Raw genomic sequence first — 23,187 nt, 5'->3', positions numbered from 1 at the left:
GTGTGTGTGTGTGTGTGTGTGTGTATTTGTTTTATGCATTGTGGCCAATCTATTTCACAGAATTAGATATAGTCTGTGTTCTGTCATATAATAATAAAAATAATTATGTTTGCCCTCCAAAATAAAACCATTATGTGTTCTGTATTCTAAATGTAAAATATCAAAATCCTGTCAAATATGTAAATGGGGATTTTGGGAACCAGTCAAATGCAGATAGAACCTTCTAATTCTAAAAAATAATTTTCCACTTGGAATTATAAGGTTATATATTATCTGTCTATATTTCAATTTTTTTGTTCAATACTGATGATAATAAGAAATGTACTGTTTGTTTTTTCAAAAAATGCAGCCTTGATAAGCATAGGAGACTTCTTTCAAAAAAATAAAAAATTCTTACAGACCCCAAACTTTTAATTGGTAGTATGAATTTATAGTTTGCAAGTTTGCATAATATGAAAAATATTCCTGCAAAAAAAAAAAAAAAAAAAAAAAACATTCAAAGGTAAATAAATTATTACTTACAGCTCTAGAATAATGAAGAGCGGCACTTCCAAGACAGATGCAGCAGCACAGCGTGGTAAATCTTGAGTAACACATGTAATCCGGCACAGGGTCAGGCAGTGGAGTGCGAGTACACTGGTACACAGGGGGTTGAACAATGACTACAGGCTCATCGTGGTGATTCAGGACCTGGGTATTGAGTTGGACACTGTCAGGATGGATTGCATGAGGATTTTCAGCATTATCACCCTGAGGATAGAGTGGAGATGAAGCCTGGGCCATGACTGATCACTTCCACCTTTCTTCTTTAGATATAGCTCTCAGTACATTGGCCTTTTATGGTGAACAGTGTGAACGGTAATGGGTTGAGGTAAAGAAGTGAAATGGCCTATTTTTCTAGTTTGACCGCACTGGAGTCTTCAGAAACTGCAGTGGCAGCACTGTGGCAGTAACATTTCATGGGTTACAATCCTCTCTGCACTGAAACAAAATCTGGTGTAGAAACAATTATCACTCAGAAATTGCTAGTAAATTTCACAAATTATTACAAAGAATCTGCAAGTAACACATTGAATTAAACTTGACATTTTGAAGTAGAAAGAATAGCTACTATTATCTGGTGAAATGCACTTCAATGATCTTTTATTTACAACTTCGATTTTTTTCTTCTTTTTTTTTTCTTATTCTTTTTTTTTTTTTTTTTTTTTTTACAGTGTGTGTGTTATTTATTGCCCATTTTGAAAAGTAGTTGTAGTTCAGGACTGATTTTACATTGAATATTTACATTGGATTTCACATTGGCATTGGAAGTAGAGACTAAAAAATGTTCATTGTACGAAAAGTAAAAGTTTCCATTAGCCACCACAGAAATCGCAGTTAGTCGAAAGAATTCCTTCTAAAAGCGGAATAATCTTTTCAAGCTAATTTCTTTGGAAAGACCAGAATATCCTCCACTACCTTTGTGACATCAATGAAGAAAGTGGAGGATGACAGTAAGTTTGCTTATGACAGTGAAGTGGTAAACCAGCTCTAATCTTGAGGTTTCTTGTCTCTGAAACACCCTAACCAGCTCAGCTCACATCAAGAGCATGCATGCATGCATTTTATCTGTTTTTATACTAAATACATTTTAGGAAAATTCTACACATTTTCAGCTGGTTAAACTTAGAAATGAAAGTTCACCTGCTGCCTTAAAAATGTGAGTTAACCCAACTAAACATAAGTTAACTCAACTTGAAGATAACCTTTGTTTCAACTCACAAAGAGTCAAGACAATGCATTACTTTAAGTTTAATTTTTAACTTAAAAATTTGAGTTAACTCACATTTTTAAGGCAGCAGGTGAACTTACATTTCTGAGTTTAACCAGCTGATTTTTTATTTTATTTATTTTTTTATAGTACTTTCATCCTCTCTGATATGTGGTCAAAACTTTATTTTTCAGTTCATTGTTTTTGTTTTTTTCCCCCTTAGTATTCACACCTACACCAACCATGCAACAACTCTATTTTTCCATGTTATAAACAGTTTGCATTAAAAAAAACAGTTACACTTTACCATAAGGTCTCATTTGTTAACATTATTATGTATTAACATGAACTAACAATGAGCAATACATTTGTTACAGTATTCATTAATCTTTGTTATTGTTAGTTAATAAAAAATACAAACAGTGTTTGTTAATTTGCAGTGCATTAACCTTATTGTATAGTGTTACCAAAAAAGAAGAAATCAGTTTTTGTTTCTTTCAATGGACTGAGAAATGTCTATTAACTGTCGTTCTGCACAAAGGAGAATGGTTGTAATGTTGTTTTAATTGTTGTAAGAATATTTTGTTTACATGTATTGAAAACACTGAATGTGAAGACAAGCTTTAAAATGTTTCATTAAAGAATAAAATGTAAAAGTGCACTGTTTTTTTTTTTAAACAAAAGTTAGCTGTGGTCCTTACAATAATTGTATTAAAATTGTTATTAGGTGTGTAAACAATTAGGAGAACAACAAACATTTACATAACTGCTATTATTCTAAAAGTAATTGTGTCCTGTAAAGGACAAAAACAATGTCTGTTTCCTTTTTATTATTCACAAAATCTATGAAGAAGATTTTAGAAATTTTAGGGAAAATGAGCATAAATACTGTAGAGTTTTTTTTAATGAATCATCATTGTCAAGTACTTTTGCATTTATTTGAACAATTAAAAAATGAAATACAATATTCAATTTCATAATACATAAAATTTGTCAATAGAATCTTAAAAAAAAAAAAAAAAAAAATACAATTATTGTAATTTAAGATCCCCCCAGATCACTTTATGGATAATTTTCCTTAAAGTAAAACTCGTTGAGGCAATATATTACAATGATGATGAGGCCCACAACAACACCGACATGGTTCAGGATGAGTGCAGTTTGAGAGCTGCTTGCTGCTTCTGCCCTCCGACCAGCAGCGTTAGCTTTCCGTGCCTGTGAAAGTAAAGGTAAAATGTCAACCATTGAGAGTACAGACTGAAAAACACATCTATCGATCTATCAATCAATCTATCCATTTATCTAGGATAAATTATATTGAACAAAGGTCACAGTAAAGACGTTAGGTTTAGAAAAATGCTGTTCTTTTGAATTTCTGTTCATCAAAGAATCCTAAAAAATGCTTAATGTTATCCACATAAAATAATAATAATTTTTAAGAGTGATAATAGTAAGAAACGTTTCTTGAGCATCAAATCATCATATTGGAATGATTTCTGAAGGATCATATGACACTGAAGACTGGAGTAATGATGCTGAAAATTCAGCTTTACCATCACAGGAATAAATTATATTTTAAAATATATTAAAATAGAATGTTTATTTTAAATTGTAATAATGTTTCAAATAAATAAAGCCTTGGTGAGAATAAGAAACAACTTTTAAAACAATCTTACCAACTCCAAATTTTCAAACAGTAGTATGTTTATCTTATTTGAAACTTTGTCCCCATGAACATGTTTGCTTGATATGACAAAATTTTAAAATTACATTCAAAGGTACATAAATGAATACTTACAGAATTAGAGCACATTATAGCGGCAACTCCCAGACAGATGCAGCAGCACAGCGTGGTAAATATGGAGTAACCCATGTAATCCGGCACAGGGTCAGCCGGTGGAGCGTGAGTACGCTGGTACACGGGGGGTTGAACGATGACCACAGGCTCATTGTGGAGATTCGGGACCTGGGCATGGAACTGGATGTTGTCAGGATGGATTGCATGAGGAATTCCAGCATAACCGCCCTGAGAGTAGACTGGAGCCTGGGCCATGACTGATCACTTCCACCTTTCTTCTTTAGATATGGCTCTGCGTTTTTCTGATCGAATGTATATTGTGAGTCTTTTCTCTGTACCTTGGTTTTTTATGGTGAACAGTTGTGGTAAAGAGGAACTCAAATGACCTACTTTTTTTTGTCTGCAGTAACTGCAAGCAACACGCCCATGGCAGTTATATAGACCTACACTTTGTCAGTGGTTTACAATCCTCTTAAAAAAAATAAATAAAAAATAGAAACAATTTTCACTCAGAAATATTTTTTGTGTGTGCTATTTATAGCAAATATTAATAGTAGTAGACCTAGTATTTCTCAAGATCTTCTGACACTGAACATTTAAACTGTGTTTTACATTGACATTGTTACAGGTTACTTGTGTCGTGTTGAGTCTTTTATGTTTCCTGTGCCAGTTTTGTAGTCTTTTTGTAGTTTTTCATGTTGATTATTTCCCTGATTGTTCCCAGGTGTGTTTTGTTTGCCTCATTTCCCCCTGTGTATAAACAGGCCTGGTGTTTCCTAGTTTTTTCTTTGTATTACTAATAAACCTGTTGCACATGGATCTGTACCTTCACCTGCATTCCTTGCTCCTTGCATTTTGGAATTGGAAACCAAAAAAAATGTGTTCATATGAAAATACGTAAGTAAAAGTTTCAGCCATCACAGAAATCAGAGTTAGTGAACATACCTTCTAAAGGCTGAATAATCTTTTGAAGATAATTTCTTTAGAAAGATCACAATGTCCTACACTTTCTTTGTGACGTCAATGAAGAAAGTGGAGGATGATAGCAAGTATACTTAAGACAAAGACAGTGAGGTGGTAAATCAGCTATAATCCTGAGGTTTCTTATCTCTGAAACAACCTAACCCCATACCAGGTCACGACATCAAGGGCATGCATGCATTTGATCTATTTTTATACTATCACTGTGAAACATTTTCAGCTGGCTAAACTTAGAAATGAAAGTTCATCTGCTGCCTTAAAAATGTGAGTTAACTCAACTTGAAGATAAGCTTTGTTTCAACTCACAAATAGTCAAGACAATACATTACTTTAAGCTTAATTTTTAACTTAAAGTAATGAGTTGTCTTGACTATTTTTGAGTTGAAACAAAGCTTATCTTTAAGTTGAGTTAACTCACATTTTTAAGGTTGCAGGTGAACTTTCATTTCTAAGTTTAAACAGCTGAAAATGTTTAAGGCATTTTAGGCAAATTCCACTACTTTCATCCTCTCTGACATGAGGTCACAACAACTATTAACTGTGGTTCTGAACAAGAAGCACCAACCAATCTTGTTGGGAAGTCACTGCAAAATTAAGTTATCTAAATCAAAATGTCTATGAACATAACTCTATTTCACATTGCAATCAGGATTAACAGTTGTATTTTTTATGTAATGCCAAATATCAGTAAGTAGAGGGCATTTTGATTGCAAAAGTTTCTTTGCAGCTGTTTATTTCCACAATTATTCTCCCAATCACATATTATTTCAACTATTTTTATCTAGCTTCAACTAAATAACTTCTTTAAAACATTTCACATGCATAAACAGTGCAGAGTGTGAGAGGTCAGGCTAAATTGTCTAATGTTTGCCTTAATCCACACAAATCTTGTTCTCATCTAAAGCTTTGAGAAACAGTAGGGTCTCAGTCAGCTGGAGACGGAGAACAGAGAACATTGATCTTTTAGTTTATTTTAGTGTTTGTTTGAATGATACTGACAATTTTTCACACACACAAAAGAAACATATACGGCTAGCACATGATAATACCTCAATGTAAATATAAGTTGTTGTTTTTTTTTTTTTGAAAGCATGATCATTTCAAATGGCTTTGTTACTAAATTACAAAGTAATTCTGGACAGTAATTAGCCACAGACAACAGTGTAATATTGGATGGATCCACTAAAGCTAATATTTGGTTAAAGGTTTCCATATGAGACTGAATCAGGAACTGAATCAGGAACTGATTCAACTGCCATTGAAAGCCTTCGCTTTCCTACATTTAATACAATTACTGAAGGGAAAAACTATCCACATCTATTTTCAGATCTACTTTTTCTTCTTTCTTTTTTTTATTGGTAATTGATTTATGTTAAAGGTGCCATCGAATTGAAAATTGAATTTACCTTGGCATAGTTGAATAACAATTCAGTACATGGAAATGACATACAGTGAGTCTCAAACTCCATTGTTTCCTCCTTCTTATATAAATCTCATTTGTTTAAAAGACCTCAGAAGAACAGGCAAATCTCAACATAACACTGACTATTACGTAACAGTCGGGATTATTAATATGTACGCCCCCAATATTTGCATATGCCAGCTCATGTTCAAGGCATTACACAAGCCAGTATTAACGTCTGAATCTGTGCACAGCTGAATCATCAGACTAGGTAAGCAAGCAAGGACAATAGCGAAAAATGGTCTTTTCGTCGACTGAGAAACCAAAGACTGTTAGTGAGTTTTTGAAATGAGCGCATGCGTAAGAACAACCCCCCTCCTTCACAGCTCATTTCGAGGGAACGCCTCCCAAAACTCATGCATGAGTATTGGAACACGAGTGTTTACCACCGGCATTCGCTGTGTCGTGTTAGTGGATTCATTATGTCGGACTCACCGCAGGTAACTCATAATCTGCAGTTGTTACTCCTGTCTCCTGAGAAAAACATTGCATGCAGCGCCTGTAGAGTGTGGAAAGTTACTGGAGCGCGCAGCCATGCTCGTCTCTCACAAGGAACGTCATGGCAGTGATTGACAAGCCAGAGGTCCAATCATCACGTAAACGATTGGCTGGTGTTTTTAAGGCCCTACCTCATGCACAGATGATATATATTGATATTATTCCTTTCAGTGCACCTAATAAATAGTATTTTATCAGTTAGTAAAGACAGTTTCAAGTAATATTGCAAAAATGTATAAAACAAAACATCCTCTGTAGCACCTTTAAGTGACATAACAACGACACATCTGGCATAAAAATGAATGAATTTTACATTTAATCATTTAGCAGACACTTTTATCCAAGCGACTTACAAACAAGAACAATAGAAGCAATTGTTTTGGCTTTGGTTTTGGTTTTTTTTGGTTTTTAGCAATACTGACTTGGCGCAGTAATATCTTCACTCGTGAAAAGTCCTCTCACCGGCCCCCGCTCCCTCTCCTCCTCCCTCTCATTTCCGTCAATAGAACCAACGCTCCGGCTCCGGTCTGTTCTGGTTCGTATCTTTTATCCCTCTCACGGTCCATAAGAGCTAATTCCTCCTCCGTGTACTCGGGTTCAAACAGATATGGCTCTGGGTCTGCTACAAACAAGTCATAATCATCTACAAAGTCCGCCATTGGGCTGGGCTAAGCTAAGTGCTAACAAAGTTTCGCCGCAAGACAGAGCGATTTAGTGCACGCACTGAGACGAGAGAGGTATGTATCAACTCGTCTTAGTTAAGGGAATAACATAGTTTAATATGAAAAAACGGTGGAGTATCCCTTTAAATATTTTACATCAAAATTCAAAAGCAACGAACATACCTTTTATTGAGTATTTCATTCTCAAACTCCACTTTACTTTTGCTAGACAAGACCCTTATTCCTTGGCTGGGATGATGTAGAGCGCTTTGAAGCTGCACTGAAACTGAAAATCCTGAAATGTTTTCCTCAAATCCTTAGTTTCTTTTCGACTGAAGAAAGAAAGCCATGAACATCTTGGATGACATGGGGGTGAGTAAATTATCAGGAAATTTTCATTCAGAAGTGATCTAATCCTTTAAGTGAAAAAGGTGCCCAATATAAGTGACATAATTAGCAAGCATTTCACACGCGATCATGCACACCAAGACAGCCAAAATGTGTCATTCATTGACACATACACAGGGCTAAAACTAACTTTTTGCCACAGTTGCCAATGGCTGATGACATTTCTGGCCAAAACTTTTTTTTTTTACAGGCCATGAAACAAAAACAGGTTATGACACGAATATTTTAGATATTGGTGAAAATTCACAATCCTCTATTCCAATTTCAATTCCACAGCTAAAACTACTAGCTTAACTAATATTTTTAAAGACAAGTAAAAAGTCAGTAATAAAATAAGAACAAGTAATCAACTTACAAGCAATAGCACAAATGATTAAAGTTGCAAGCAGCGATGAAAGGGCCCTCGCACCTTACCGCCACCCGTTGGCCTTAGGAAAACAACACAGTGGGCAACATGCATGTAAGCGAGTAAATACAGGAGAATTATGGACAAGTCATTTCAAAGTGCCACACTTCCTGTTGCTAACAGGTGGCGCTTTGACTGTAACTGAATATTGCCATGTAAATGTCTTTAGGCCAGGACTATTATGAAGTTTGGAGCAAATCAGACATTGTATGCCTGAGTTACAAAAACTTCCTGTTTCATGGTGAAACATCAGATTTTGTCAGGCCAAAACTCAAGATCTTTCGCAATTTAACATTGGTAAGGCCTTTAGATTAGACTGACCTAATATGATGTTGATCTGATTAAAGTTCTAGGAGGAGTTTGTTAAAGTACAATGTCTGTAAATGGCAAAAACTGCACAAATTTTGCAGAGAAAACGCAAAATATCTCACTTCCTGTTGGGTTTTCAGATTTTGCACCCAGAGACTTTCTTGTAGGTACTAGGCTGTTAGATGTGTCTACCGAATTTCATACCTGTACGTGAAAAGTAGTGCAATGGGCGCTTAATTGAAATTGAATAGTACGATAATCAGACAAACACACACACAAAAAGAACAACAACAATAATGTACTTACCTTTGTTTTGCACTTTAACTTCGGACAGAACTACTTTACGCTTTCATGAAGTATATAGAACATAGTGGAGGACTTTCCACAGTCAAAACTGATCAAGTATAGCAGCTGTAAGGATGAGTATACTAGCCTGGATGGTTTAAAAGATGCTGGACAGGAGTAGCATAGTATTATATTCAGTTTCAATTTTCATTAAATCATTGAATTGTGCTCTGATTTCAGAGTTACCACTTCGAGTCTCCCACCAGGTGTAACTCGAGTGTTTTGAGAGTTCCCCATTCTTTATCGTGCCACTTTGGCATTGCGATGGCTTGAAAATACAGCTACAGTTCAAAATCTGGTCCTTTATCGTGCTAAAACCAGGACATTCAACATCAAAGAAGGCAAATTCTTTGATTGACAGGTCTTCCTTACTGATTTAAACTGAACCAATAAGGGTTGTGTTAAAGAAAAAATGTGTTGATGCACACTACACATTATTTTTTCAGAGATATTTTATTTATTATATGCCTACATATGTTTGAATGTATTAAAAAAAAAAAACTTGCCATTTTTTTTAAAAACGGCCCAAATTTTGTCCACCCGCCCAATGCCTTTTTTTCCCCAGTCCAACCTGATCAAAAGAAGCCCATTTGGGTGGGAAGCCACCCAATCTGGCAACACTGTCTGTGTTCTTGTGTTTTGGAGGAGGCGTGGCTTCGGAGACTCTCTGAAGGGAGGATGGGACCTCATGCTTTAAAAGCTAGTTTGCTATTACTAGCCTCTCCGAAATTGCCTACCCTACCTTTTGTAAATGTTTATTAATTATAAATGTTCACATATATTTATCTATATCTGTACCTATCTGCATATTGTGCTTTTTACATGAAAAAGAGCACATTTCGGACAAAAATTCCATTATTGCTGACAAACTTAAAGGTACAGTCCTCTCATCTCCCTATAATATACAATCTCTGATTATACTAATAAAATTGTCACATACTTTTTAAGCATTTTCTTAAACGTTTATTTCAACAATTAAAAATCATGTAACTTCATAACACATTTAATTTGTCAATGGACACATTTTTCTTACATGCAAATTATTGCAATTTAAAAAGACTGAAAAAAATGATAGTTTCAAAGTATAATATGTTTTATCCAGTGATGAAACTATCCATAGCTGCAAACAGAAAATAAACTAATAATTACACAATAATTTAGTCAACATTATGCAAACATTGCATATGAGAGTACAAATTTACCAAATTACCAAATTTGCTTAAAAATACACAGTAACTTCAGAAAGATAACGTTGGTTAATTTTCATTAAGGTTAAATTCGGTATACCACTGCATTTACTGGATAAAGCTTTCATTTAAACATAAGTCATGTTAAATTAACATGAGATCACATCACTTAAAAAAACAAACAAAAAAAAACAATATATAAAAATCATGTTCATTTGGCATATTAGGCAACAAGAATGTAGAGAAATTATGTTGAGAAAACATAAAAATAAACATGCAACCGACTTTTTTTAATGTACATTCAACAGATGCATTATTTCATTGATGAAGTAATTCACTACAAATATAAGGATGATGAGGCCCAAAACAACACCAACATGGTTCAGGATGAGTGCATTTTGAGAGTTTCTCTCTGCTTCTGCCCTCTCTCCAGCACCGTTTGCTCTGCAAGTCTGTGAAAGTTAAGGTAAAATCGCAAATGTCAACCACACATTGAGAGTACAGACTGAAAAACAGCTTACTGGAAAATCAGACCTGTAACCACAAACCACAACATACTGCCAGCAAGAGTGCTTATACAGAAACACTTTTTAAAGGGGTCATGACATAGATTTTTAAATTATTATTATTTTAAAGGTGCTAAAGAGGATCTTTTCGTCGACTGAAAAACCAAAGACTGTTAGCGAGTTTTTGAAATGAGCGAATGTGTAAGAACAACCCCCTCCTTCACAGCTCATTTCGAGGGAACGCCTCCCAAAACTCGTGCACGAGTATTGGAACACGAGTGTTTACCACCGGCATTCGCTGTGTCGTGTTAGTGGATTCATTATGTCGGACTCACTGCAGGTAACTCATAATCTGCAGTTGTTACTCCTGACAAAAACATTGCATGCGGCGCCTGTGGAGTGTGGAAAGTTACTGGAGCGCACAGCCGCGCACGTCTCACACAAGGAACGTCATGGCAGTGATTGACAAGCCAGAGGGCCAATCGTTTACATGATGATCGTGTAAACGATTGGCTGATGTTTTTAAGGCCCTACCTCATGCACAGATGATGTATATTAATATATATTTTTCCTTTCAGTGCACCTAATAAATAGTCTTTTATCAGTTAGTCAAGACAGTTTCAAGTAATATTGCAAACATCCTCTTTAGCACCTTTAATATGATCTTTTGTAATATGTTCCTGTGGCCACATGGGATGGTAAAGTGTCCATTAAATGTGCACTTCAAAATCTTGCCAGAAGTAGTAGGTCATCTGGGGACTTTTCCCCTACTGTTTTTCAAATACTACGAATTCAGACACTACTCTTTTGGTGTACTGCTTTTTCACAGTAGAGAAAATCAATATGTCTTCATGAGATAAAATCATGTACAACAATGAGTAACTTTAAAAGATTATTTAAACAGAATATATTAAATGAATATGAAAAGGACTCGAGGTGATAGTAGTGTATACAGGTTCATTGGTTTATATGTTAAGTCTAGTATGGAGGTGTTATTACTTGATTTGCTATAGATAGATGGAAATGAAGAAGAAGAAGAAAAAAAAAAGGGAATGTGTGTGTAGGCATGTATGTCTGCTTCTGTATCTATGTGAATGCATGGGTTTATGTGAACATAAGGTAGGTAGATATATGGTGTATGTAAAGATGTATGTATAAGAGAAGCATCAAATTGTTTTGTATTTAATTAAAGGATAAAAATAGAGAAATGGGGTAGGACTTGAAAAGTTTGTTATGAACTTCTTCCTACTCCTTTTTGAACATGGGAATTTCTATAATAATTTTGGAAGACTGTGCTGAGAAGTATATTCAGCTGCTATTTTAATTTAATTTTACATATGTATGCATGTCTGTATATATATATATTTTTATTTTATTTACATGTTCAAATAAACTACTACTACTGATTATTCAGAAATTCTGTTGAGTGTCAGTATTGTGAAAATGTTGTGAATTGTTATGAAGTTTACAGAGAGTTATGCATATGCAAATTCTGATTTGAGCTCAGAATCTTAAAGCCCCTTCAGTATTGTGGTTTTCACTGAAGGACTTTCCAAAAGTATGCACCTGAGCTGATGCTCATACAAGAAACGTGAAAAAACACAATGGGTTTTGTGTATGAGGCTAATTCATGGTGAAGAACCTGTTTGCTCACATTTGACCTACAAAGTGTGAAAAATTGTATGTACATTTCAGTGCCTTTTTTGTGCTTAAGCAATGTTTATACATGAGGCTCCAGGCCCAGATGGTGTCTCACCTGCCTGTTTAAAAGTTTGCGCTAACCAACTGGCCCCCATCTTCACACGGATCTTCAACAGATCACCTGAACAATGTGAAGTTCCCTTCTGCTTCAAATGCTCCACTATTATTCCGGTCCCCAAAAAATCCCAAATCACTGCACTTAATGACTACAGACCTGTCGTTCTCTGTGGTCATGAAGTCGTTTGAAAGACTGATGTTGGCCTACATGAAGAACATCACTGGACCCCTGCTGGATCCCTTTCAGTCCTGTAAGCCTCCATGGATCGGACTTGTTTGTTCAGCATTGGATTGAGATCTGGGGAATTTGGAGGCCAATTCAACACCTCAAACTCATTGTTGTGCTCCTCAAACCATTCCTGAACCATTTTTGCTTTGTGGCAGGGTGCATTATCCTGCTGAAAGAGGCCACAGCTGCCAGAAAATACCGTTTCCATGAAAGGGTGTACATGGTCTGCAACAATGCTTAGGTAGGTGGTATGTGTCAAAGTAACATCCACATGGATGGCAGGACCCAGTGTTTCTCAGCAGAACATTGCCCAAAGCATCACACTGCCTCCACCGGCTTTCATTCTCCCATAGTGCATCCTGATGCCATGTGTCCCCCAGGTAAACAACGCACCCAGCCATCCATGTGATGTAAGAGAAAACGTGATTTATCAGACCAGCCCCTTCTTCCATTGCTCCGTGGTCCAGTTCTGATGCTCACGTGCCCACTGTTGGTGCTTTCGGTGGTGGACAGGAGTCAGCATGGGCACCCTGACTGGTCTGCAGCTATGCAGCCCCATACGCAACAAACTGTGATGCACTGCATATTATGCACTGGGTATTATGTGATGCACCTTTCTATCAGAACCAGCATTAACTTCTTGAGCAATTTGAGCTACAGTAGCTCATCTGTTGGATCAGACCACACGGGCCAGCCTTCGCTTCCCACATGCATCATTGAGCCTCGGCCGCCCATGACCCTGTCTCCGGTTCACCACTGTTCCTTCCTTGGACCGCTTTTGATAGATACTGACCACTGCAGACCAGGAACACGCCACAAGAGCTGCAGTTTTGCATTTTTCCTGCTTCTAACACATCTCTTGCTGCCTAATATATCCCACCTACTAACAGGTGCTGTGATGAAGAGATAATCAGTGTTATTCACTTCACCTGTCAGTGGTCATAATGTTATGTCTGATATATATATGGAGTCATTCACTGAAGTGAATAACACTGATTATCTCTTCATCAAGGCACCTGTTAGTAGGTGGGATATATTAGGCATACATATATATATATATATATATATATATAAATATATATATATATATATATATATATATATATATATATATATATATATTTTTATATTTATATTTTATATTTATATTTATATATATATTTTTATATTTATATATATATATTTATATTTATATATATATTTATATATATATATATATATATATATATATATTATATATATATTTATATATATATTTATATATATATTTATATATATATTTATATATATATATATATATATATATATATTTATATATATATATATATATATATATATATATATATATATATATATATTTATATATATATTTATATATATATTTATATATATTTATATATATATTCTTTTCTCATAAATAATTTCAAGAGATGAACTAAGGATTTTGAGAGAGTTATAGGCTTTTGCAGGTAATCTATAATGGTGCGGTTTGTACCAATTGTTTCCAGAAATGTACATACTGGTTGTTAAGGATGATACGAGAAATGTACCAAAGTGACTGAGAAAAACTGTAATACTGATGATAATAAGAAATGTACTGCATTCATAAAGAAATGCAGCCTTGGTGAGCATAAGAAACTTCTTTCAAAAACATTAAAATCTTACAAATTTTTGAATGGTGGTATAAATATATCTTATTAGAATCTTGCATTTATGTTTGCATAACATGAAAAATCTTCCTGCAAAAAAGGGAAAAAAAGAAAATAGACTGAAAGGTAAATAAATGAATACTTACAGCTCTAGAGTAATGAAGAGCGGCACCTCCCAGACAGATGCAGCAGCACATTGCAGTAAATTTGGAGTAACACATGTAATCCGGCACAGGGTCAGCCAGTGGAGGGTAAGTACGCTGGTATGCAGAGGGTTGAACAACAACTACAGGCTCTTTGTGGTGATTCAGGGCCTGGGCATGGAGCTGGACACTGTCAGGATGGACTGCATGAGGATTTTCAGCATTATCACCCTGAGGACATAGTTCAGATGAAGGCTGGGCCATGACTGATCACCTTTCTTCTTTAGATATAGCTCTTTGTTTTTCCGATTGAATATTTTGAGTATTTTCTCAATACCTTGGCCTTTTATGGTGAACAGTGTGAACGGTAATGGGTTGTGGCAAAAAACTCAAATGGCCTATTTCAGTGGCAACACTGGCAGTAACATTAACACTTTCTCAGTGGTTTACAATCCTCTCTGCACAGAAACACAATTTGGTGAATAAAAAATTTTCACTCAGAAATTAGTAAATTTCACAAATAATAACATATAATCTGCAAGTAACACTGTGGCATGAAAAAGGGCGAGGTCAAGAGCTGTGGGAATGGAGCTTATATTAATGAGCTACACCTGTTTGACACACCGGACTCGAGTCCTATGGAGGAGGTCCAAAAACAATAAAAGTTTTGTTTTGTTGTTGGTGTTAATTTTATTATTAAAGTTATGTTGAACATTCCGCCAGTTCATTGTATGAAAGTACATACAGTACAGTCCAAAAGTTTGGAACCACTAAGATTTTTAATGTTTTTAAAAGAAGTTTCGTCTGCTCACCAAGGCTACATTTATTTAATTAAAAATACAGTAAAAAACAGTAATATTGTAAAATATTATTACAATTTAAAATAACTGTGTACTATTTAAATATATTTGACAAAGTAATTTATTCCTGTGATGCAAAGCTGAATTTTCAGCATCGTTACTCCAGTCTTCAGTGTCACATGATCCTTCAGAAATCATTCTAATATGCTGATTTGCTGCTCAATAAACATTTATGATTATTTTCAATGTTGAAAACAGTTGTGTACTTTTTTTTCAGGATTCCTTGATGAATAGAAAGTTCAAAAGAACAGCATTTATCTGAAATACAAAGCTTCTGTAACATTATACACTACCGTTCAAAAGTTTGGGGTCAGTAAGAATTTTTATTTTTATTTTTTTGAAAAGAAATTAAAGAAATGAATACTTTTATTCAGCAAGGATGCATTAAATCAATCAAAAGTGGCAGTAAAGACATTTATAATGTTACAAAAAATTAGATTTCAGATAAACACTGTTCTTTTGAATTTGCTATTCATCAAATAATCCTGAAAAAAAATATTGCACACAAATATTTTGTACAATTGTACACATGAAATGTTTCTTGAGCAGCAGATCAGCATATTAGAATGATTTCTGAAGGATCATGTGACACTGAAGACTGGAGTAATGATGCTGAAAATTCAGCTTTGCCATCACAGGAATAAATTACTTTGTGAAATATATTCAAATAGAAAACAGTTATTTTAAATTGTAATAATATTTCACAATATTACTGTTTTTACTGTATTTTTAATTAAATAAATGTAGCCTTGGTGAGCAGACGAAACTTCTTTTAAAAACATTAAAAATCTTAGTGGTTCCAAACTTTTGGACTGTACTGTAAATAAAAGTATCCATTAGCCACCGCAGAAATCACAGTCAACATTCTGCCTTCTAAAAACTGAATAATCTTTTCAAACTAGAAAGTGAGTTGTCTGTCTGCTTGCAAATAAGTCTACCTCCACCCTGCTGTAGGTGTTCCAAATTAACTGAATCTCTTTCTTTAGAATCTACCAGTCCCATTGTGTGGGATTTGGCACGAGAGTCCGCTATCTGATTTGAATCTCACGGCTCTAGCAACTCTCTCGTGCTCTCAGCCAGTCTCCATTCTTTGTTCAATGACACACTCAACTGAACTTCTGCTTCAACTTAGTCTCCGGTTTCACACGATAACGTTCAAGGTTCTTTATTTGTCATATGCATATTACATACGTGTGATGTAATGTAGAGAAATGTTCTTCTACAGTTTCTTGTCCCACAGTGCAACAAAAACAAACAACAATACATTACAATAAATATATAACATAAAAATCTATGTATCAAAAATAACATCAATTTAAAAAATCTAAATAAATATATAACAGTGTATGTCTGCGTGTGTGTGATCTATTTGTCTGTAGGTAATATAAGACATTTAGTAAGCGGATTGCCTAAGGATAAAAACTCCTTCTCAGTCTCTCTGTATTTGTCCTCGAGATCCAATAGCGCTTCCCTGATGGGAGCACCGACAAGAGTCTGTGCACAGGATGGTAAGAAACTTCAATAATACTCTTGGTCCTGGTCCTGCATCGCTGAGTATAAATGTTTATAATGCAGAGAATCGAGGTCCTGATGGCTTTCTCTGCTATCATTACAACTCTTGATACTGCTTTCTCATCCTGGGCCGTTGTACCTCTGAACCAGGAAATAATGCTAATGTAAGTAGACTCTCCACAGCTCCAGTATAGAAAGTCCTCAACACCTTTTGAGAGACCTTAAGCCTTGCCAGTCATCGTAGATGATAGATACGCTGAAGCGCTCTTGTTACTAGGTGATGTATGTGTGTTTTCCAGTAAAAGTCTTCTGTGAGATAAACCCCTAGCTATTTTAAATAACCTTGGAAATATTGTAAATAACTTTCCCCTCCCTCTTAAAATGAAATCTCTTCAGCTCTCTGATGACTCTGATTTACTTTATGGGCAGGACAACCTGTCACTCACATGAGATCACAGCAATATCAATCCAAAATCATCCAATCAATTCCTGATCAACATTCATTGACTTTAAAAGTTGCAGGAATTACGGTGTCCTGAAAATCTACCTCAGGATGATGTAGATACAGTCAGATACAGATAGTCAGAAACACCATACCACATTGCATGACACCGTGAGAAATGTGTTAAAAATGTAGGTAAAACATCTCTTCAGAAAGGAAATATCAATCAGGTTGGGCTGCAATGAGTGGCATATTTTGTAAAGCAGGTTAACCTGCAAATATACTGTAGCGTGATAGGTCATCCTGAGCAGTTGGTCAAATTTTCCAGTCATAGGCCTAATTTAGCCCCTGGTGAAAAGTGAGATAAAATAGTTCAAAAAGGATTCTTTACTGCATCACAAAATAATAGATAGGCAAAAATTCATATATCTGTACTTCTATATATTGTATACTGCTTGTATGACTTCCTGAGGAACAATATAATTACCTGGCCATTTATACCGTTTGTGTTCCCATAAAAAAAGATGAGAAGATATATTTGGCACTACAGAATGTATCACCAGCTTTGTCCAAGGAAATGAGTTTATAGCTCTGTGCAGCTGTGTGAATGAGGAAATAATAAGAAGGAAGGTATCATCATAATCATTATAAATCATAAATCATTTAAAAGCCCCTGTGCTCAAAAAGGGGGGTGAAGGTTAACAGGTAAAAAAAAATATGGGTTCCATTTGCAAGAATTCTTCCAAGTGTTTAAACAGAAGTGAAAGTGTAGGTAAAAACAAAAACAAAAAAAAAAAACAAAAAAAAAGTGTTATCAGAAAAACTATGAATTCAAATCGTGTTTTATTCATTTAAAAAGGTGGGGTGTTTTTTTTTTATTATTAATTAAAGGCACAATATGTAGTTTTTCGCCACTAGAGGTCGCTTACTCAAAACAAAGGCATAGCTTGATGATGCCTTGATTTCACGGAATAATGGGAGGTGTTATCTTCATGTGTGTTATCGACACACATCTCGAGAGCAGCGGAACTTTTATTATGCCACAGTTGTCACTTCCGCTTCTTCCAGTCATGCATATGTGGAGTAAAGCAGCACTGTTTATCATATTAGATACATTTGTGTGTTGAAAGTTGTTCTAGTGCTACTATGAGACACTTGTTGCACACTGCAGTAGGCTAGATCGATATTAGGCATGGTAAAACATGGTACTCACGGTAAATCAAGAAAACGAGACTTAAACAATAAGACTTACTGTGTTGAGCTACTGTATATAACATGATTAGTTTTCTGTCGATGAATGTATCCAAACAGTTGCTCTCCTGTCTAATAAAACACATAATATATTAAAGTGTCTTTGGTTTTTCCATGATTTTTACAAAATAAAATCGGAAATCGATGGTAACGCGGGTATGATGTCATTGATAGGTGGCGCACGGACCTGTGTCCTGGTTGAATTTCTCTGGATTTAAACATTCTTGGAAACATTTGAGATAATGTAAGTACACAAGTCAACAAAATATATAACATTGTTCTAGTGAGTTTTGGATATTTTAATCCAAAAATCTTACATATTGTGCTTTTAACCAAGCGTTTTCTTCTAAAATAATGGAATGTTGAGTTTATAACCTTGCTAGCAGGAGAGATGAGGAAACTGATTAAAAAAAAAAAAAAAAGATGAGTCACTGTCACAAGGTCAAAAAGTTGTGATGAAATAATGCAACTGATCCTCCTGATATTTCATGTCTCTCATCAGGGTCACTATGTAGCCACAAGGTGGCTCTTGTAGTCACACAGTATAATGGAAACAGTGCCAAAGTTCTTGTCACTGTGAGACATATCTAACTGCAGAACTGCAGAACCACATGTCACAGCAGTCTGAGAACAGCACTGACTAGCGAGTATCCCACCCCAACCACTAACCATACCCTTTAATTAGGGCTGGGTGATATATCGCATGAGATTGTCACGCGCATTTCGTCAGTAAAGCCGGTTCCCTGATTACCACAAAATCGCCATCACCTGCTTTCAAATGGAGCAGCATTTAATAGACAGAGCCGTAGATCACTGACAAGCCACGCAATATCGTGTTCATATCGCAGATGAATCGCCTTCGATAATGAACGCGATATTGCGTGGCTTGTCAGTGATCTACGGCTCTGTCTGTAAAATGCTGCTAAATGCGATTTAGCGGTAATCAGGGAACCGGCTTTACTGACGAAATGCGCGTGACAATCTCATGCGATGTATCCCCCAGCCCTATCTTCAATATAACTATAAACTCTACCTTAAAGGATTAGTCCACTTTTAAATAATCTTTTCCTGATCATTTACTCACCTCCATGTCATCCAAGATGTTCATGTCTTTCTTTCTTCAGTCGAAAAGAAATTAAGGTTTTTGATGAAAACATTCCAAAAAGTTTATGCTGTATGTCCTACACATTCCCTATTCAACTTACGGAACGAACGCAGCAGCAATTCCATTTTTTCCGTAAGTAGAATAGGGAAGGTGTAGGACATACAACGTAAATTTTTTGGAGAATACGGAAATGCGGTTTTGGCAGAAGCACTTAAATCATTTGTTTATGTACATTTACATTTTTTTTCGAAAATGACTGACCGTTTCGATAGATAAGACCCTTATTCCTCGTCTGGTATCGTTTAAAGCCCTTTGAAGCTGCACTGAAACTGTCATTTTGACCTTCAACCATCTGGAGGCCATTGAAGTCCATTATAAGGAGAATAATCCTGGAATGTTTTCATCAAAAACCTTAATTTCTTTTCGACTAGAAAGACATGAACATCTTGGATGACCTGGGGGTGAGTAAATTATCAGGAAAAGTTTATTTGAAAGTGAACTAATCCTTTAAGGAAAGCCCAACCCCATCCCACCACTAAACTTACCCTTAATAATGCTATAAGCTCCACCTCAACACCAGTCTGAGACTGCTGACCTGGCCCTGCTGTCCTCACATTACTGTGACGTATGGCTCTCCAGTTGGTTATTATTGTGTCACTCCCCTAAAACTACAACTCGCCTCCCATTTGCTGCTGCCTTCACCGCCAAAGTATATGAGTGTCTGAACCAGAATACAGTAATACAAATGCCTCAGCAGAGCACAAGGCAAAGAAAATTACAATCAAATTCAAAACCCAATAATCAGAAAAATGGACCCTAGCAATCAGTCCACAGGTGCCTGCTCATCTGAGAAATCAGGGATGCTGCAGCCGACACCATACCAGGACAATCTTGTTGCATATCTTCCCTCCTTTCCAAGCCAGCCATATCCAGGGAAATCCGTGGTTGCCATGCAGCCTGCAGTTTTTGTGACCGCCGCTCCACTGGCCAATCCAGAGCCAGAATACCTGTGCTATTCCATCTTTACCATGCTGTTCTGCTGCTTTCCCCTGGGCATCTCTGCACTGATTTTGTCCTCCTCCGTAAGTATCAGTCTATGTATTTTCCATTTATTTATGAACTATTTAACTTCTTTCATCTTTATAAGCATAATTTAACATAAAATTGCATAAAAATTCACAAAAATGAGGTTCATTCATGAGATAGAGAAGTCAAAATAAGAAGAAAGCAAGAAGTTTGGTAATCATCAAGTTCATAATTACAGGCATTATTTATTTATTTTTCCCTTTAACATACAAGCAAATAAAAAATATGGACAAATTATCATTGATTATTTATACTGTATGAATAATTATTTCTATTAATTTGTGGTTATTTGGAAAAATAATTATTGTGGTAATTTTTATATATTTTTTATGAACTCTATCAAAGCTTATGATGTTCATGGGAAAAAATACATTTTCATCTTTCTGCATTGTGGTTTGGAGAATGTATGAAATGGAAGATTCTGCTCTGACTTCTGTTTATAGATGGAATCAAAATCTCTTTTTAAACCACAAAAAAACAGAAAAAAAAATATTCATAAAAATATGTTGTGTGAAATATATATATATATATATATATATATATATATATATATATATATATATATACACACACACACAAACTATGAATATTGTTCATATATTTAGATATTAATAATACATATTTATAATATGTATATTAATATTTCTTTGTAGATCACTGATATTAATTGCAGGACTGAAAAAAAAAAAAAAAAAAACACTCATCGAAAATGTTTCCAATGTGGTTGATCTGTTAGCTTAAACTTGCCCCCACATTGTTCCACACATTATGAGTGATTCACTGCTCAAATGGTTCTAGTGAAAATTGTGTATATTTGAATACTACAGTGATATTTTGTTGAAGTCACTTAAATAATTTCATAACTTAAAAAAAAGATGCAGTTGACAACTAAACAGGTGAGAGGCCTGTTAGAGCTCATGGTCACACAAATATGTAAGCATTTTAAACAATACAAGGCAGTTATGTACATTCTTGCAACAAAACCGCCATGCTCCACTGATAAAGTAGGCCTTATTTTACGTGTGGTCGTTGGTCTAGTTTTTTGGCTTCCTGTAAATGACTTTCAGTTCTAGAGAAAGAGGTGTAGCACTGGATACCACCTCAACAGCACCAATTTTCAAGGGGAAAAAAAATGTTAGTTATTTTTACTGTTGTGGGGGGGGCTATTTTCAAGTTGATCTAAAGCTTGATTATTTGGTTCATGTGTGTTTAAACGGGTATGTCTGCCATTTTAAATGCACAAGCCCTTAAATTAGAATGGATTCTGACTAGCTGTCAGTGTTTCATTGTTCAACAGCTGGAAAAAAATTGTTCTGAAAGTGATCCCAATTATATTGTTTCCCTATATCGTTATCTTTATAGCTGTGGTGTGGACAGTGCTATTCTTTTATATTCAGAACGATTTTTAGAACTTTATCGTTATCTTTATAGTTATCGTTTTTAGGCATTAAACCTGGAAACCTTTCATCAAATGGAAATTAAATATATGTTGAACTATAAGAAAACCCATCCACAAAGTGGCGTTTGCCTACTCATTTGAGAACTCCCCCATGTGTCATTGGCTCAAACAAATGAAAACAGAAGTGGTTAACATTATGTTTCATAATTGTTTTCACAGACTCGAAATGCCAACTACTCAGGACAGCGAGTATTAGCAGAGAAGAACTCCAAAACGGCACGCACCCTGAATCATGTCGGCGTTGCTATTGGCATTTTCTTTACTGTATTGTTGATTGTCTTAGAGTTTGTGGTTTTTAAGAATTAATAGCTATTAGAGCTGTCATGGTTGGATGCAGATTACAAACAGATTTGGCTCTTTGCTTTTTAAATGTTATTTGGTCAATGTATCATTATACTTAAAACATGTTGATAATTAGGTTTAAAACATTGAAAGCTTTGACTGGCCAGCTACATTTATCATGAAAGATAAAAAGCCAATAAAATAAGCCATCCACTTGTGTCTGATGCTGGGATCCTTCTGAAGTCTGTACAGAGATGCAAACGAGCTGTTTAAACTGGACGCATAAAAGCGAACTTTTTTCACTCTTCAATATAACAATATATTAACAAAGTATGTCCTAATGCTATTCTGCTACATACTTAAAAGTATGTACTTTTTTCACAAAAACAGTACATAATTTTAGGGCATAGTATACTGAAAAACTGTAATACTGATGATAATAAGAAATGTACTGTATTTAAAAAGAAATGCAGCCTTGGTGAGTATAAGAGACTTAAAAATAAATCTTAGAGATCTTACAAACTTTTGAACAGTGGTATTAATATATCTTATTTGAATCGTGCATAATGTGTGCATAATATGAAAAATCTTCCTGCAAAATAGGGGGAAAGAAAAATACATTCAAAAGGTAAATAAATGAATACTTACAGCTAGAGTGAAAAAGAGATACACATACCCAGACAGATGCAGCAGCATAGCATGGTAAATATGGAGTAACACATGTAATCTGGCACAGGATCAGCCAGTGGAGTGTGAGTCTGGTATGTATGGGGTTGAACAATGACCACAGGATCTTTGTGGTGATTCAGGACCTGGACATGGAGTCCACATGGAGTCCACTGTCAGGATGGACTGCATGAGGATTTTCAGCATTATCACCCTGAGGACATAGTTCAGATGAAGCCTGGGCCATGACTGATCACCTTTCTTCTTTAGATATAGCTCTTTGTTTTGCCGATTGAATATTTAGAGTATTTTCTCAATACCTTGGCCTTTTATGGTGAACAGTGTGAACGGTAATGGGTTGTGGTAAAGACCTGAAATGGCCTATTTCAGTGGCAACACTGTGGCAGTAACATTTACACTTTCTCAGTGGTTT

The 23,187-nt window shown here is 35.3% G+C and overlaps 1 protein-coding gene across 1 annotated transcript; it reads left to right on the top strand.

The window, feature by feature from the left end:
* The first annotated feature begins 19,723 nt into the window (after positions 1-19,723).
* Positions 19,724-22,588, top strand: LOC125243999 (dispanin subfamily A member 2b-like). Its single transcript, XM_048153902.1, has 2 exons — positions 19,724-20,343; positions 21,966-22,588. Exons 1-2 carry the CDS (start codon positions 20,071-20,073, stop codon positions 22,110-22,112), a joined length of 420 nt encoding a protein of 139 aa, XP_048009859.1. The 5' UTR covers positions 19,724-20,070; the 3' UTR covers positions 22,113-22,588.
* Positions 22,589-23,187: the final 599 nt, after the last annotated feature.

Source organism: Megalobrama amblycephala, linkage group LG13 (genome assembly GCF_018812025.1).
Source record: "Megalobrama amblycephala isolate DHTTF-2021 linkage group LG13, ASM1881202v1, whole genome shotgun sequence".
NCBI classification, from domain to species: domain Eukaryota; kingdom Metazoa; phylum Chordata; class Actinopteri; order Cypriniformes; family Xenocyprididae; genus Megalobrama; species Megalobrama amblycephala.
This window is presented reverse-complemented; position numbering and strand designations above follow the sequence as displayed.